Source organism: Chlorocebus sabaeus, chromosome 19 (assembly GCF_047675955.1).
Source record: "Chlorocebus sabaeus isolate Y175 chromosome 19, mChlSab1.0.hap1, whole genome shotgun sequence".
Lineage (NCBI taxonomy): Eukaryota > Metazoa > Chordata > Mammalia > Primates > Cercopithecidae > Chlorocebus > Chlorocebus sabaeus.
Genome location: NC_132922.1, coordinates 7,255,698 through 7,269,775, shown reverse-complemented (window position 1 = coordinate 7,269,775; position 14,078 = coordinate 7,255,698). Strand labels below are relative to the sequence as shown.

General features: G+C 45.8%; 1 protein-coding gene across 5 annotated transcripts in view; it reads right to left on the bottom strand.

The window, feature by feature from the left end:
* Positions 1-14,078, bottom strand: part of EFCAB6 (EF-hand calcium binding domain 6) — a 315,225-nt gene that overhangs the window by 23,511 nt on the left and 277,636 nt on the right. For all 5 annotated transcript variants that reach the window (XM_007976025.3, XM_038007346.2, XM_073006632.1 and 2 more), the window contains one exon: positions 12,120-12,347. In XM_007976025.3, coding sequence (XP_007974216.3) covers positions 12,120-12,347 — 228 coding nt within the window. The remainder of the gene's footprint in view (positions 1-12,119; positions 12,348-14,078) is intronic.

The window sequence follows — 14,078 nt, the reverse complement described above, 5'->3', positions numbered from 1 at the left end:
GATCTTGATCTCCTGACCTCGTGATCCGCCCGCCTTGGTCTCCCAAAGTGCTGGGATTACAGGTGTGAGCCACCGCGCCCGGCCCACTGATAAATTTTAAAACATACAATGTATAGATTAAGCAACAGATGAGACACAGGTTAGGAGAGAGAGAATGAACCTGAAGGTAGAGTACAACAGTCCTTGTCAAACCTAAGCACATCAGAACCACCTGGAGGGCTTGCTAACACGTGGTTTGGTGGGTCCTACACACAGTTTCAGATGCCGTGGACATGTTTAGCAGAACACAAAGGTGCGACCTGAAAAGCAGTATCAGCGGGAGCCAGAAGATGGTGGAATGATATTTTTTAAAAATTGAGAGGAAATCATTGTCAATTTAAATTCTCTACCCAGAAAAGTTACCTTTAGAAAATATGGTCAAATAAAGATAATTTCAGGCCAGGTGTGGTGGCTCATGCCTGTAATCCCAGTACTTTGGAAGGCTGAGGCGGGCTGATCACCTGAGGTCAGGAGTTCGAGACCAGCTTGGCCAACATGGCGAAACACCTGTCTCTACTAAAAATACAAAAAATTAGCCAGGTGTGAAGGTGCGTGCCTGTAATCCCAGCTATTTGGCTGAGGCAGGAGAATCAGTTGAACCCAGGAGGCAGAGGTTGTGGTGAGCTGAGATCACGCCATTGCACTCCAGCCTGGGTAACAGAGTGAGATTCCATCTCAAAGAAAAAAAAAAAAAAGATAATAAATAAAGTAAAATAAAATTCTCTATGCAGAAAAGTTACCTTTCAAAAATATGGGCAAAAAAGATATTTTCAGATAAAAACTGAGCAACTTTAAGATCTTAACTAAAGGAAATACTTTATGGAGAAAGAAAATGATCTCAGAAGAAAGGTCTAAGGGGTGAAGAGTGAAGAAGGGGACACCAAATAAATGCCCACTATATGAAACAGTCTAATGATTAATCTGTGGAGGAAAAAACAAGATAGATCTAAAACAACAAATAGTAATGAAATGAAACCTAGGGGAAAATCGGAGTTATGGCAACTCAATATCATGTGCCCTGTAGAGCTCACGAGGAAGTACAGGAAACCACGAGGGCCAGGAAAGCTGCTAACCCTACAGGCAGGTGAACAAAACCTTGAAAGCCAATTGGCAAAAGAGAACAATGAAAAGGCTGATGAACTTTTGACTTTGTTTTGTTACATATGATAAAATTTCAAGGGCAATAACCACCTTTTGGTTAAAATAACAGAAATAGATATATAATTTCCAAACCAATAGTGGGAAAAAAGGAATTTTAAAAATCTCAGTCTGGCCAGGTGCAGTGGCTCACGCCTGTCATCTCAGCACTTTGGGAGGCTGAGGCAGGTGAATCACTTGAGCTCAGGAGTTTGAGACCAGCCTGGGCAACATGGCAAAACCCAGTCTCTACAAAAAACCAACCAACAAACCATAAAAATAAGCTGAAGGTGTTGGCGTGCATCTGTAGTCCCAGCTACTTGGGAGGCTAAGGTGGGAGGACAGTTCGAGCCAGAGAAGTTGAGGTTGCAGTGTGCCGTGATCATGCCACTGCACTCAAGCCTGGAGAAAAAAAAGGAAAAAAAAAAAAAAGCGTAATCCAAAATAAGATAATAAGAGTTTAAAAAACAATATAAAAGGCCAGACGCGGTGGCTTACGTGTGTAATCCCAGCACTTTGGGAGGCTGAGGCGGATGGATCACAAGGTCAGGAGACCGAGACCATCCTGGCTAACATGGTGAAACCTTGTCTCTACTGAAAATACAAACACAAAATTAGCCGGGCATGGTAGCGGGCGCCTGTAGTCCTGGCTACTCTGGAGGCTGAGGTGGGAGAATGGCGTGAACCCAGGAGGCAGAGTTTTCAGTGAGCCATGATCATGCCACTGCACTCCAGCCTGGGTGACAGAGCGAGACTCTGTCTCAAAAAAAAAAAAAAAAAAAAAAAAAAAAAAAAAAAAAATTAAATAAATAATTAATTAAAATAAAATAAAGAAAACAATATAAAAGAGATGAGCATTAAATGGAAAGCACATTTGATGACAGAAATCCATTCAGAAATATCAGTAATCACAGCAAATGTAAATGGATCAAACATCCACATAAATAAATGAGATTATTAGATTATAATTTTTAAAAATCCGGCTAGGCAAGGTGGTTCATGTCTGTAATCCCAGTCCTTTGGGATTAGGCTGAAGCAGGTAGATCACTTCAGGTCAGGAGTTTGAGACAAGCCTGGCCAACATGGTGAAACCCCGTTTCTACTAAAAATACAAAAATTAGGCGGGCATGGTGGTGCTCATCTATAATCCCAGCTACTCCGGAGGCTGAGGCAGAAGAATCGCTTGAACTGGGAGGTGGAGGTTGCAGTGAGCTGAGACCATTGACATTTGTAATAAATGCATATAAAACACAAGCTACAGAAGGGCCAAATAGTGTTTTAAAAAGTTGGAAGTAGATATACCAAGCAAATATTAAATTTACAAAAACTGGGGTAGTTATACTAATATCACATAAGATAGACTTTAGGCCACAAATTATTTTCCAGGCATAAAGAGGGCTATTATGTAATGATTAAAGGGTCAATTCAAGGCCAGGCATGGTGGCTCATACCTGTAATCCCAGCACTTTGGGAGGCTGAGGCAGGCAGATCACTTGAGGTCAGGAGTTTGAGACCAGCCTGGCCAACATGGTGAAGCCTCGCCTCTACTAAAAATACAAAAATTATCTGGGCGTGGTGGTGTGTGCCTGTAAACCCAGCTACTTGGGAGCCTGAGGCAGGAGAATTGCTTGAACCCAGGAGGTGGAGGCTGCAGTGAGCCGAGATCAAGCCACTGCACTCCAGCCTGGGTGACAGAGCGAGACTCCATCTCCAAAAAAAAAAAAGTCAACTCACTAGGAGGATATGAGTTCTGAATCTGCACACATTTAATTTAAAGAAGAACTAACCATGAGTGCACATATATACGTGGTAATAAAAATGGACAGAATAAGAAATGGATACATCTATTACTATAGTGAGTGATTTCAACATACCGCTTAGTGATGGATGGGCCAAAGAGACAAAAAGGATGATGAGTTTTTGAAGGGCATATATAACGAGCTTTTATTCAGCATATGTGGAACCCTTCGTTCAGCCACTGGAGGCTGTGCATACTATCCACCCACAAAGGGAACATTCATAAAAAAATGACCAAACATCAGTTCTCAAAATATTTCCAAGAACTGATGTCATTCAGATTATATTTTCTGATTAAAATGGAGTTAACTGGCAAATTAATAACTTTAAAAATCCATGTATTTGGAAACAAAAGAAAGCACTTTTAAATGTTTTATGGATCAAGGAAGGAATCAAAATGGAAATAAAAACTATGGAGAACTGAATTATAATTTAAAACTACATATCAAAACTTGGATGCAGCTAAAGTGGTAATTAGAAGGAAATATATACTTTTAAATGCTCATTAAGAAAAGAAGAACAGCTGAAATGAGAAAGCTTTGTCTAACTTATACTAAAGCCGAAGGAATAATAAAGAGCAGAAATTAATAGAAATTTAATATCAACTAAATGAAAAGTTGATAATTTGAAGAGACTAACAAAATAGGCAAATTCTGGCAAGATTAAGCCAGGAGAAACATAATATTAGAAAGAAAAAATAAGGTATAGCTATAGATTCAGCAGACATTAAAAAGATAAGAGGACACTGTCAATGATTTTATGCTAATAAATTTGAAAACTTGGAGAAAAATGGACAGATTTCTGTAGAAAAGATAAGCCACCCAAACTGACAAAATGAAGAAAGCCTGAATGGCTCTATAATCCTGAAAGAAATTTAGCAGTTAAAAAAATCTTCCCATAAAGCAAATGCTGGGCCTTGGTGGCTTTATAAGCATTTCTACTCAATGTTCAATAAATGGGTAGCTCCAATCTTACCCAAATTATTCTGGAAAAACAGAAAATGGGGATTAACTAAAAATGCCATCTCCAAAGCTGGTTAATATTGACACCAAAGCCAGACACAGACAGTAAGAGAAAAGAAAATTCATGAATGCAAATTATACAATAAAAACTTGCAAACTGAATCCTGTACTGTAAAATCACTTTCCACACCTCATGAGCAAGTTTGGCATATACCAGGAATTCAAGTTTAGTTTAACATTAGAAAGTCCGTTAATGTAATTCACTATATTGAGAAATTGAACCCAAAAAACTACACGTGTAATCTCAATAGATACAGGAAAAGCACTGGATAAAATTCAACATCTGTTCATGGTAAACAGTTCTTAGCCAAATAGGAATAAAAGGGAACTTCTATACTTAATAAACAATATCTACAAAAGTGGCTTGAGAAAACATATCGAAGCTTGACATTTTTGAAACATTTCTGTTAAAATCAAGGACAAAACATCTTTTAGCTATCTATTACAGTTTCTCTTCAATGTGGAACTGTAGGTTCTAGACATTGCTATAAGGCAAGAAAAAGAAATGGAAGTATGGAGATCAGAAAGGAAACTCTGACTGCCATAATTCACAGATATTATTTGAGTGTATTATTTACACTCAAAAGAATCTGACACATTATTAGAATTAATAAGAGAATTTAGCAAGGTAGCTACACTAGCAATAAACAGAAAGTGTAACTTAGGAAAATACCACTGGAAACATTTTATCATAATAAAAATATAAAGAACTTAAGGATACAAAAGACCTCTAGGCAGAAAATTATAGAACTAAATTAAAGACAGTAAAGAAAATCTACTTTGAGAGACAGACAGAATACGTCGGTACTTTGGGAGGCTCAATATTGAGAAGCTGTTATTCCTCCCCATAGAGATATAATGATTTAATGCAATTCCAATACAAATTTCAGCAGAGTTCTTTGTGGAAATTCACCAGACGATGCTAACATCTCCTTGGTAAGCCAGGGCTAAGATGAAGGCAGACACCCCTGAGGAAGAGGAACCAGGTGGGAGGGCTTGCCCTGACCAACATCAAGACACTTAAAGCTAAAGTAACTTACATACGGAGGTATCAATTCAAGGATGGGGAAAAAGGAAAGACCGATGGAACAGAATGGAGGCCAGAAACAGCCCCACGTCTGTGTGGGAACAGCGCATACCCAACAGCCTGGGTGTTGCAGGTCAGTGAGGAACTCACAGAATTCAAAACATGGTGTTGGGAAAACTGTTCGTTCATACAAAAACAATTGTGGATCTGTGCTTTCTATAAATGAAAAAAAATTATCTCAGTTGTATTAAAACATAAAGTGAAAACTTAAAAACCTGTAGTAGAGGATATAGGTTAATTTTTTTTTCTTTGAGATGGAGTCTCGCTCTGCCAATCAGGCTGGAGTGCAGTGGTCCAATCTCAGCTCACTGCAGCCTCTGCCTCCCTGGTTCAAGCGATTCTCCTGCCTCAGCCTCCAGAGTAGCTAGGACTACAGTCACCCTGCCACCATGCCTGGCTAATTTTTGGATTTTTAGTCTACGATAGGGTTTTGCCATGTTGACGAGGCTGGTCTTGAACTCCTGACCTCAGGTGATCTGCCCGCCCCAGCCTTCCAAAATGCTGGGATTACAGGTGTGAGCCACCGTGCCCGGTCAGGTTAATATTTTTGTTACCGTGGGATAGGTAAGGATCTCTTAACCAGAGCACAAAGTGGAAACTGGCGATAAAAAGGTGGATACATTTAGTTACATGAATTCAACCAATGTGGTTTTCTTCTTTCATCAAAGGATGCACATACACAGTGACAAAGGATCCAGGCCTCAGATGGCTCCAGGTTCTCCTCCCACGTGATCAGTGGCTGCCCAGTTGCTTTTTTATGGTTTCTCCTCATCTCCTTGACTTCCCAACACCAGGAAGACCCAGAACTCAGCCCTCTCCCAGCTGCACCCCTGCCAGTTCAGGCCACTCTCCATGCATGGGACCTCCAGGGGCCTCTCCTCTGGGCTCCAGCCCTGGCCACCCATCTCCCATTCCACATTGTCCCTTGCACATCCAGCTGTGGCATTCTCAATCCATCAGGCCTGACGCCAATTCCATCCTCGCTTCTCCCATAGCACGCTGCCTCCTCTCTCTGGCCAGTTTCTCATCTTTGCTCCCCCTTTCTCTTCCACATCCCACACCACAAGCACATTCTGTGGGCTCCAACTCTGAGACATTCATGATTCCATCTCTCCTGATCACCTCCCTTGCCCGGGATCACAGCCCAGTCAACCCCTTGGGTCTGCTCTCCCCGCCCACTCTGCCCTCGTCTGACCTCCAGGCCACAGTCCACATGGCAGCCAGAGTAATGCTGTTTAGAGCTGAAGTCAATTGCCCTGACAGACAGACCCTATGCTCAGGGCTCCAGGCCCCTCTTGTCATTGTGAGTAAAAGACAGTAACCCCCTCGGGCTCACAGCCTACCTGGTCCAGCTCCCTGCTCTGACCCCAGCCCACACCGCCTGCCCCCTCCACAGTGCTGGCTTCTTACTCCTTAGACTCCTTCCACATCACCTGGCCATGCACAACCCTTCTGCCCAGGAACCTCTGCTCCCAGATTCCCCCTACCTGGCCGCCAGGTCTCTACCCCTGCGTGTCACCTTCCCAGGGCATCTTCCCTGACGAACATACTCACAAGTGCACCCCTCCTCAGCTCGCTATCCCCTCCTTCTTTCCTGGTTTATTGCCCCTGTGGCATTTATCACACTAAACACGCCAGGCATTTCACTATTTTGTTCCCTGTCTGAATATCCCTGCAAGAATAGAGGCTCCACAAGGAAAAGGTTTGTCCATCTGCAGCTGGCAGCAGCTCGAACCAGCACCCGCACGCCTCCTGTTTCCCGTGTTCCCTCTGCCTGTGCTGCTCTCTCCTGTCTCCTCTTAGAGGCAACTCCCACAAACCCAATCCCCTGTCCTCAGGGAAACCCACCCGACCCTTCAGTCTGGGCCAAGCCCCTGCTACGCCCTCTCAGTCTACTGCATGCCCCTTCAGAGCAGGGAGCAGCGTGTCAGGACCTCAGGAACGCACACCTGCCATTTGGTGTGTCTCCTTCTCCCTGGCTGTGAACTCAAAGGAGGCAGGGAGCAAACCCGCCACGGTGCCCCAGGGCCCAGCATCACCACCCTGTGTGCCATGGGCCTTCTAAACCTGGATGCACGCTGCCTTTGTGCACTGTGTGCCTCAGCAAGACAGACGGCCATGCGCCTAAGAACGTGCACGAGTGTCCCGGGGGCTTGGCTGGATGATGGAGCCTCAAGGTCAGGGGGTCAAGGAGTGAGGGGGTGAGAGTGGCAACATGGGGGGTGTGGTCAGGAAAGTCTTTGCTCTGTACGGAGTCAGGAAGGAGGAGTAGGTGTTGAAAGACACAGGGGCAGGGGCCGGCAGAGGCAGCAGCAAGCTGAGGTGGGGAAGGCTGAAGTTCAGCCTGGGTGGAGCGGAGGGTACCTGGAGGAGCCTGGGGGGTACTGTGCACCCCCACTTCACAGAGGGGACACAAGCTCAGGGACGCTGAGCACCTTGTCCAGGGTCACACAGCTGGATGAGAGCAGAAGCAGGACTGAAACCTAAGTCCACCTGCCGGAAGGGTTTTGTCTTCCGTGAGCATCATTCTCACTCCCTAGGGGTGTCTGTTTCAGAAATACCACGTCTAAAATGTTCAGAAGGCCGGGCACGGGGGCTCAGGCCTGTCATCCCCACACATTGGGAGGCCGATGTGGGTGGATCACCTGAGGTCAGGAGTTCAAGACCAGCCTAACCAATATGGTGAAACCCTGTCTCTACAAAAACTACAAAAATTAGTTGGGCATGGTGGCGGGCACCTGTAGTCCCAGTTACTCAAGAGGCTGAGATAGGAGAATTGCTTGAACCCGAGAGGCAGAGGTTGCAGTGAGTCAAGTTTGCACCAATGCACTCCAACCTGCAGGACAGAGTGAGACTCCATCTCAAAAAAAAAAAAAATCAGAAATGTTTAACGGTTCCTCTCCCTGATACATCTGCATATTAAAAGTCCTCAAGCAATCACTGTGGGCTGATCTAAATTGCTTTGCAAAAAGAGGCCCTTGCTGTAGGTCTATTGTCTTAAGTAACACCCGAGCAGACCCAGTTCCCACCGCCTTTTATCACACGCTTTCTGCAGAGCCACGAAGACCCGTCCGTTTCCAACTCATCTGCTCTGCAAGTTGCTCTCCTTTCCCGAAAGGTTAATTGCACCAAAGGGTTTCAAAAGATGTGTCACTTCCCTCACTTACGGAGCTCAATAAGTCAAGAGAGCTGGCCCCTCACGTTCGTGACTGTTGGATTTTTTAATGTAGATAAACCAAGTCATGAAATACGGAGTTAACTGTAATTTAATACGATTGAACTGTCCCAGCGTCTTCTGCGAGCTCTTTCAAATAATGGGTCTAGACATGTTAAGAGTACAAATGACCCCCATGTCACACTTGACCAGGAACCTCGCCTTTGACCAAGAAGGTCCCCAGCAAAGTAACTCATGCAAGGAGGAAACGCATGGACCTCTGGGCTTTTGCTGTTGATCAGCCCATCCAGGCGCATTTGCCCCAAGTATAGCACAATCTCTGCTAATCATCCCTCAACGTATTAGATTGGTGCAAAAGTAATTGCGGTCTTTACTTTCAATGGCAAGGACCGCAATTACTTTTGCACCAACCTAATATTTGTGCCAGAGTTTGGGGTTCTTGATGAGGACTGTATTGGAGATATGTCAGCTTATTTTTATTTAAAAAAAATTTTTTCCCTTCAACTTTTATTTCAGTTTCAAGGGTACACGTGCAGGTTTGTTACATAGGTAAAAGTGTGGCACGGTGGTTTGCTGCACAGACCATCCCATCACCTAGGTGTGAAGCCCAGCACCCATGAGCTATTCTTCCTGATGGTCTCCCTCCTCCTGGACCTCAACAGGCTCCAGTGTGTGTTATTCCCCTATGTGTTCATGTGTTCTCATCATTAAGCTCCCACTTACAAGTGAGAACATGCAGTGTTTGGTTTTCTGTTCCTATGTTAGTTTGCTGAGGATAATGGCTTCTAACTCCATCCATGTCCCTACAAAGGACATGATCTGTTTCCCTTTTTTTTTTTTTTGAGACAGAGTCTTGCTCTTTTGCCCAGGTTGGAGTGCAGTGGCGTGATCTTGGCTCACTGCAACCTCTGCCTCCCAGGTTCACATGATTCTCCTGCCTCAGCCTCCTGAGCAGCTGGGACTACAGATGCGTGCCACCATGCCCAGCTAATTTTTTTTGTATTTTTAGTAGAGACGGGGTTTCACCATATTGGCCAGGCTGGTCTCGAACTCCTGACCTCATGATCTACCCACCTCAGCCTCCCAAAATGCTGGGATTACAGGTATGAACCGCTGTGCCGGGCCTCTTATTCCTTTTTGTGGCTGCATAGTATTCCATGGTATAGATGTACCACATTTTCATTATCCAGCCTATCACTGATGGGCATTTAGTTTTTTCTTTGTCTTTGCTATTGTGAAAAGTGCTGCAATGTACATATGTGTGTGTATCTTTATAATGGAATGATTTATATTCCTTGGGGTATATACCCAGTAATGGGATTGCTTGGTCATACGGTATTACTGCCTCTAGGTTTTTGAGAAATCACCAAAATGTCTTCCACAATGGCTAAATGAACTGACACTCCCAACTTCTACCAACAGTGTAGAAGCATTCCCTTTTCTCTGTAACCTCACCAGCATCTGTTGTTTTTTGACTTTTAAATAATAGCCATTCTGACTGTGTGAGATGGTATCTCATTGTGGTTTTAATTTGCATTTCTCTAATGCTCAGTGATGTTGAGCTTTTTTTCATATGTTTGTTGGCTGCATGTAAGAGACATGTCAGCTTATTTTTAGAAAGCCGAGTTTAAAAATAAGTGCTTAATTTGGTTGGGGAAGGGGCTTGATGTGCTGAGGATGGTGAAGTTTTCTTAGTGGACTATTAAAATCAAATTCTCTGTGATGAATGCTAGATATGTCAGCGTGTCATTAATTTCAATCTATAATTAGAGTAAAATTTTACTCATTTGGATGAAATAAAAAAACCTTTATTAGTAAAACCTTGATTACTTGGCCCCATAGAATAATCAATGCAACTGTATTAATTTCCAAGGCTTATTTCATTTATGCTGAGAGAAGTATTTGCAAATACAGATCTTGCTCGGCTTTGATGTGCAGTGGGGCAGGATCATTTGGAAACAGCCTTGAATTTTGCTTAGTAAAAATGATCACACCAAAATGCCTGAGAAAGGTGATATTTTAGGAATGTTAAACCTGATAGTCACATTCTTAATGTCTTTACGGAATGCATTCTTGGGGCAGTGAGTTCAGAGCCGAGAGTAGGGCCGGGGGTGACTGCGATGATCACGCTTCCCTGTGAATACTTCCAAGACCTTACCCTGCAACTCTGATAAAATGAGACAAGAGGTTGGAATGGTCCAGTTTTGGAGGCAAAAGAGTGACATTTCCATGCAGTGTCTGCAGGGAACTCCCTGGGCTGAGACTGAGCAGAACCAGGAGGAAGGAGGGAGGCAGAGTTACTTTGTAAGTGTTTGGGGATGTTATGTTTTAATCTGAATTATTCTCTGGGAATGGGACATTGATGCATTTGAGAACTAGAGAGGGCCTGTAGCTGTGCATTTTCTGAGTGAAGGGAAATCTACTTCTGTAACTAGATCAGTGGTGCTCTGTGTTACTTGGCTGATCAGCTGAGAATGGCTTCCGAGAACGGTGAAGGGCCGGGGAGTATGGACGCTGTCCATTCACCAGCACGTACTGAGCACCCACTCAGTGCCCTGCACTGCTTTGGCATTTAGGGCACAATGAGGAACAAAGCAACCTGGGGCACTGCTCCCCTGGTGCCGGTGTTCAATGTGACTATGGATGGGGGGCAGGCTGGGCAGGTGCTCTCTTCCCTCCCACAGCTGCCATGGCAAGGCAGACTCTGAGGATGCCATCCCACTGGGAGGTGCTCTTGGCCTTGGAAGGCCATGAAGAGCTAAAGAGGCACAGGGGAGCAGGTTGTCAGAGCCTTTCAGTCAAAGAAGAGCTCAGTCCAGTCCTTAGGGGAGGAAGCTGGCAAGAACTTCCTACTGGGGATTCTGTGATAGGGAGGAGGATCTTAGAGAGGCAGGGCCTGTCCAGCCTGTGCATAGCAGAGAGGCCCGCCGGGGGTGGCATGTACCCAGCATGCTTAGAGCAGCAGCCCGGAGCATCCCACACTACCAGTGGCAGCACCAGGTCGTAGCAAGGAGAAGGCAGGTTGGGGTCACGGGAGGAGCACCAGCCTCCCGCCAGGGTCTGTGACCCTCCAGGCATGGGGACAGACTGCCCACCCTCTTTGGACCGTGTGGAGTCTTAATTAGGGAAAAGGAATCAGACTGGTGGGAGCAGGGGAAAGCAAAATGAAAAAGCAGGTAAGCTCTAAGTCTGCCTTTCTTCACAGTCCAGAACATGCAGCCCTCCTGCGCAGATAACTCAACAGTCTTCCTGTGCCCAGCTATCACCAGACCCTTGGCTTATAGAAAAACGCAAGGTAGCTCACTGCAACCCTGGTGTTTTCAGTCCTTTACAAAGCCTTCTTCAGCACCAAGCACGAGCACCATCCTATAAAATCCCCAGCAAACCTTTCTCTTTTTGCAGTCAGCTTTTCTCTTGCTGACTTGCCCCTTGCACCCTTGCAACATATTTTCATACTTTTTCCAATACATCTGCCTTTTTTACCTACAACTGTCTTGATACATTCTTTTTACTGCCTGTGCAACACTGGCCCCAGATAGTTGCTGCCCATAACAGACCCAGACCACATTACCTCTGGGATGCTCCAAGGAAGGGAGAAAGAGTGTGGGAGCTGAAGCAGAGTTTAGTTTGATTTTAAAAGTAACAGTGACATCATTTGTACCCTGATGAAAATGGTGTAATTCATAGTTGTTACATAAACAGAAGGCTCCTGTGAATCTTCAGGAAGATTGAAAAACAAAATAATAAAACTGCAAGCATTTAAAAAACAGAGAACAGTCTTAAACTCTGTACATTCTGGCCAGGGACCGGGCTGACGCTCAGCCGACGGTGCGCAGGGTGAGGACTAGCTTGCGTTTCTTACCTGTTCGTCTGTCAGGATTTGGACGTTGCGATTACAAACGGCCCTAAACTCCTCTCTGGAGATGGTGTTCGTTTTCATGGTGTCAAAATTCTCAAACTCCTGGGTGATGGCATGGTAATGGGAAGTCACTGCTTTGTGGAGGCGAGCCAGGATGTCTCTGCTGGCCATGGCCTTGGGAGAGGTAGGCGGTGGGCCTTTGGGCATTTTCTCAGCCCACTCCTCAGCTGTCTGGACAAAATAGAGTGGAAATTGACCCGTGTGAGAAATAATCAACCACCTCTTGCTCTGGGCTCCTCACCCAGGGCAAGTCCCAGGGAGACCCAGTGTGGTGGGGAGGAGGGGCCAGAAGACAGCTGCAGCCTGGAGGTGGGTTCAGGCAGCCTCCAGCCCCAAGTCAGGCCCCACTGAGCAGAAGCCTGGGTTTCCTGCTATGAAGGATCCAGTGAGTTCCCCATGGGGCAGAGCAGTGGCCCTGAAGGTTGGGTGGCCAGCATGGAGCCCAGCCCTGGGGAGGGTACACTGTTTACTCTCATCTATTCACGCCTTCAGTCTGTCTTTGGGTTCGATTAACACACACAGTGTAAGCCTTCCCTGAGAGGCCAGGGAAAGAACAGGGATTAGCACCCACATGCTTTCATTTCAGGATGACAGTTTAGTTGATTACTCACCGTGGTCAAAATTTGAAAGGGGGGTTTTGATGACTGTTGTGCCATTAGGCTGCAGCTAAATGTTCCTTGAAGTCTGAAACTTTGTGAGACCCACAGGGGAATTAAGTGCAATGGCATCTGCTAAGGGCGACCTTCCCACAGTGGGCAGGTCCCAGGCCTGGGTTAGCGCTCTTCCCCACTCCTTGGGCACTGGAAGTCTGGGGGTTGGGGCGTGGTTCAGGTCCTCATGACACTGTCCATGGTGCTAAGGAGTCCGGAGGAGGGATGTGCACCTAGCCAGGGCTGGGAGACTTCCTGGGAGGAGGAGGAATTAGCCGTGGAGAAAGAGGGACAGCAGAAGGATTCTTTTACTGATGTGCTGGCAAGAGGGCTTGTGGCCAGGTGAGCAGAGAGGGGCCCGCGGAGGGTGGCATCCCACCTTCATCATCTGTGGATGCTCACTGTGGCAGACACACATGACAGAGGGAAGAGCCAGCAAGGGAAGTTACTCAGTGAGCAGCAGTGGATGATGACAATTGCAAAGGGACTTATCCTGGGGCCAGTCAGGAGGAGGCACTGGGGAGACTTGGCCCCACGTTGAAGTCAGGCTTGGGAAACTGGGGCCCAGGGGATGAAGTGAGTGGGGCAACAGAGTCTTGAGCCTCCTGCAAAGAGGCAGGGGTCGGGGTGGCGGGGAAATGGGCGGGGCCTGGGAAGCAGCTCTGACATGCATCTACTTGCTGCAATTAGAGAAAGGCTCCCAAAGCCAGGCCTGTGGCTGCTGCATCAACAGGGCAGCTTGTGGAGTATGCTGACCTGGAAGGGGAGGGGCTAGAATATATGCATGGGAGTCCGGAACAGGTAAGATTCCCAAGGTGACCACACAGGAAAGCTGTTCCTGTACCTGGGTGTATTCTGAGATATACTCGGTTTCCCCACATCAAAACCCACCACAGCTGTTAGTGTTGATACCAGCTCCTACCAAGTACCTCAGTGCCATGCAAAGGGTTTCACCAGAGTATCACTTACAGTCCTCCAACTCCCACTAATACTTGGTCATGTTTTATTTTAAGCAACTCCACAGCAATGTATATATTAGATGTTACTGTGCTTTACAACAGAGAAGTCTGCATAATGTATAAAGTCTTTCTTACTTTATGAAATCGTACCAAACACAGGATGCTGCTGGGAATGTCCTCAGAAATCTGAAGCTACACATGTACACTCAAGCCAAAGCCCACCACATCCTCCACCATGCAAAGGCTAACGGAGCTTTTATACATCTTCATTTGGAGCCATTTGCAAAGTAAAT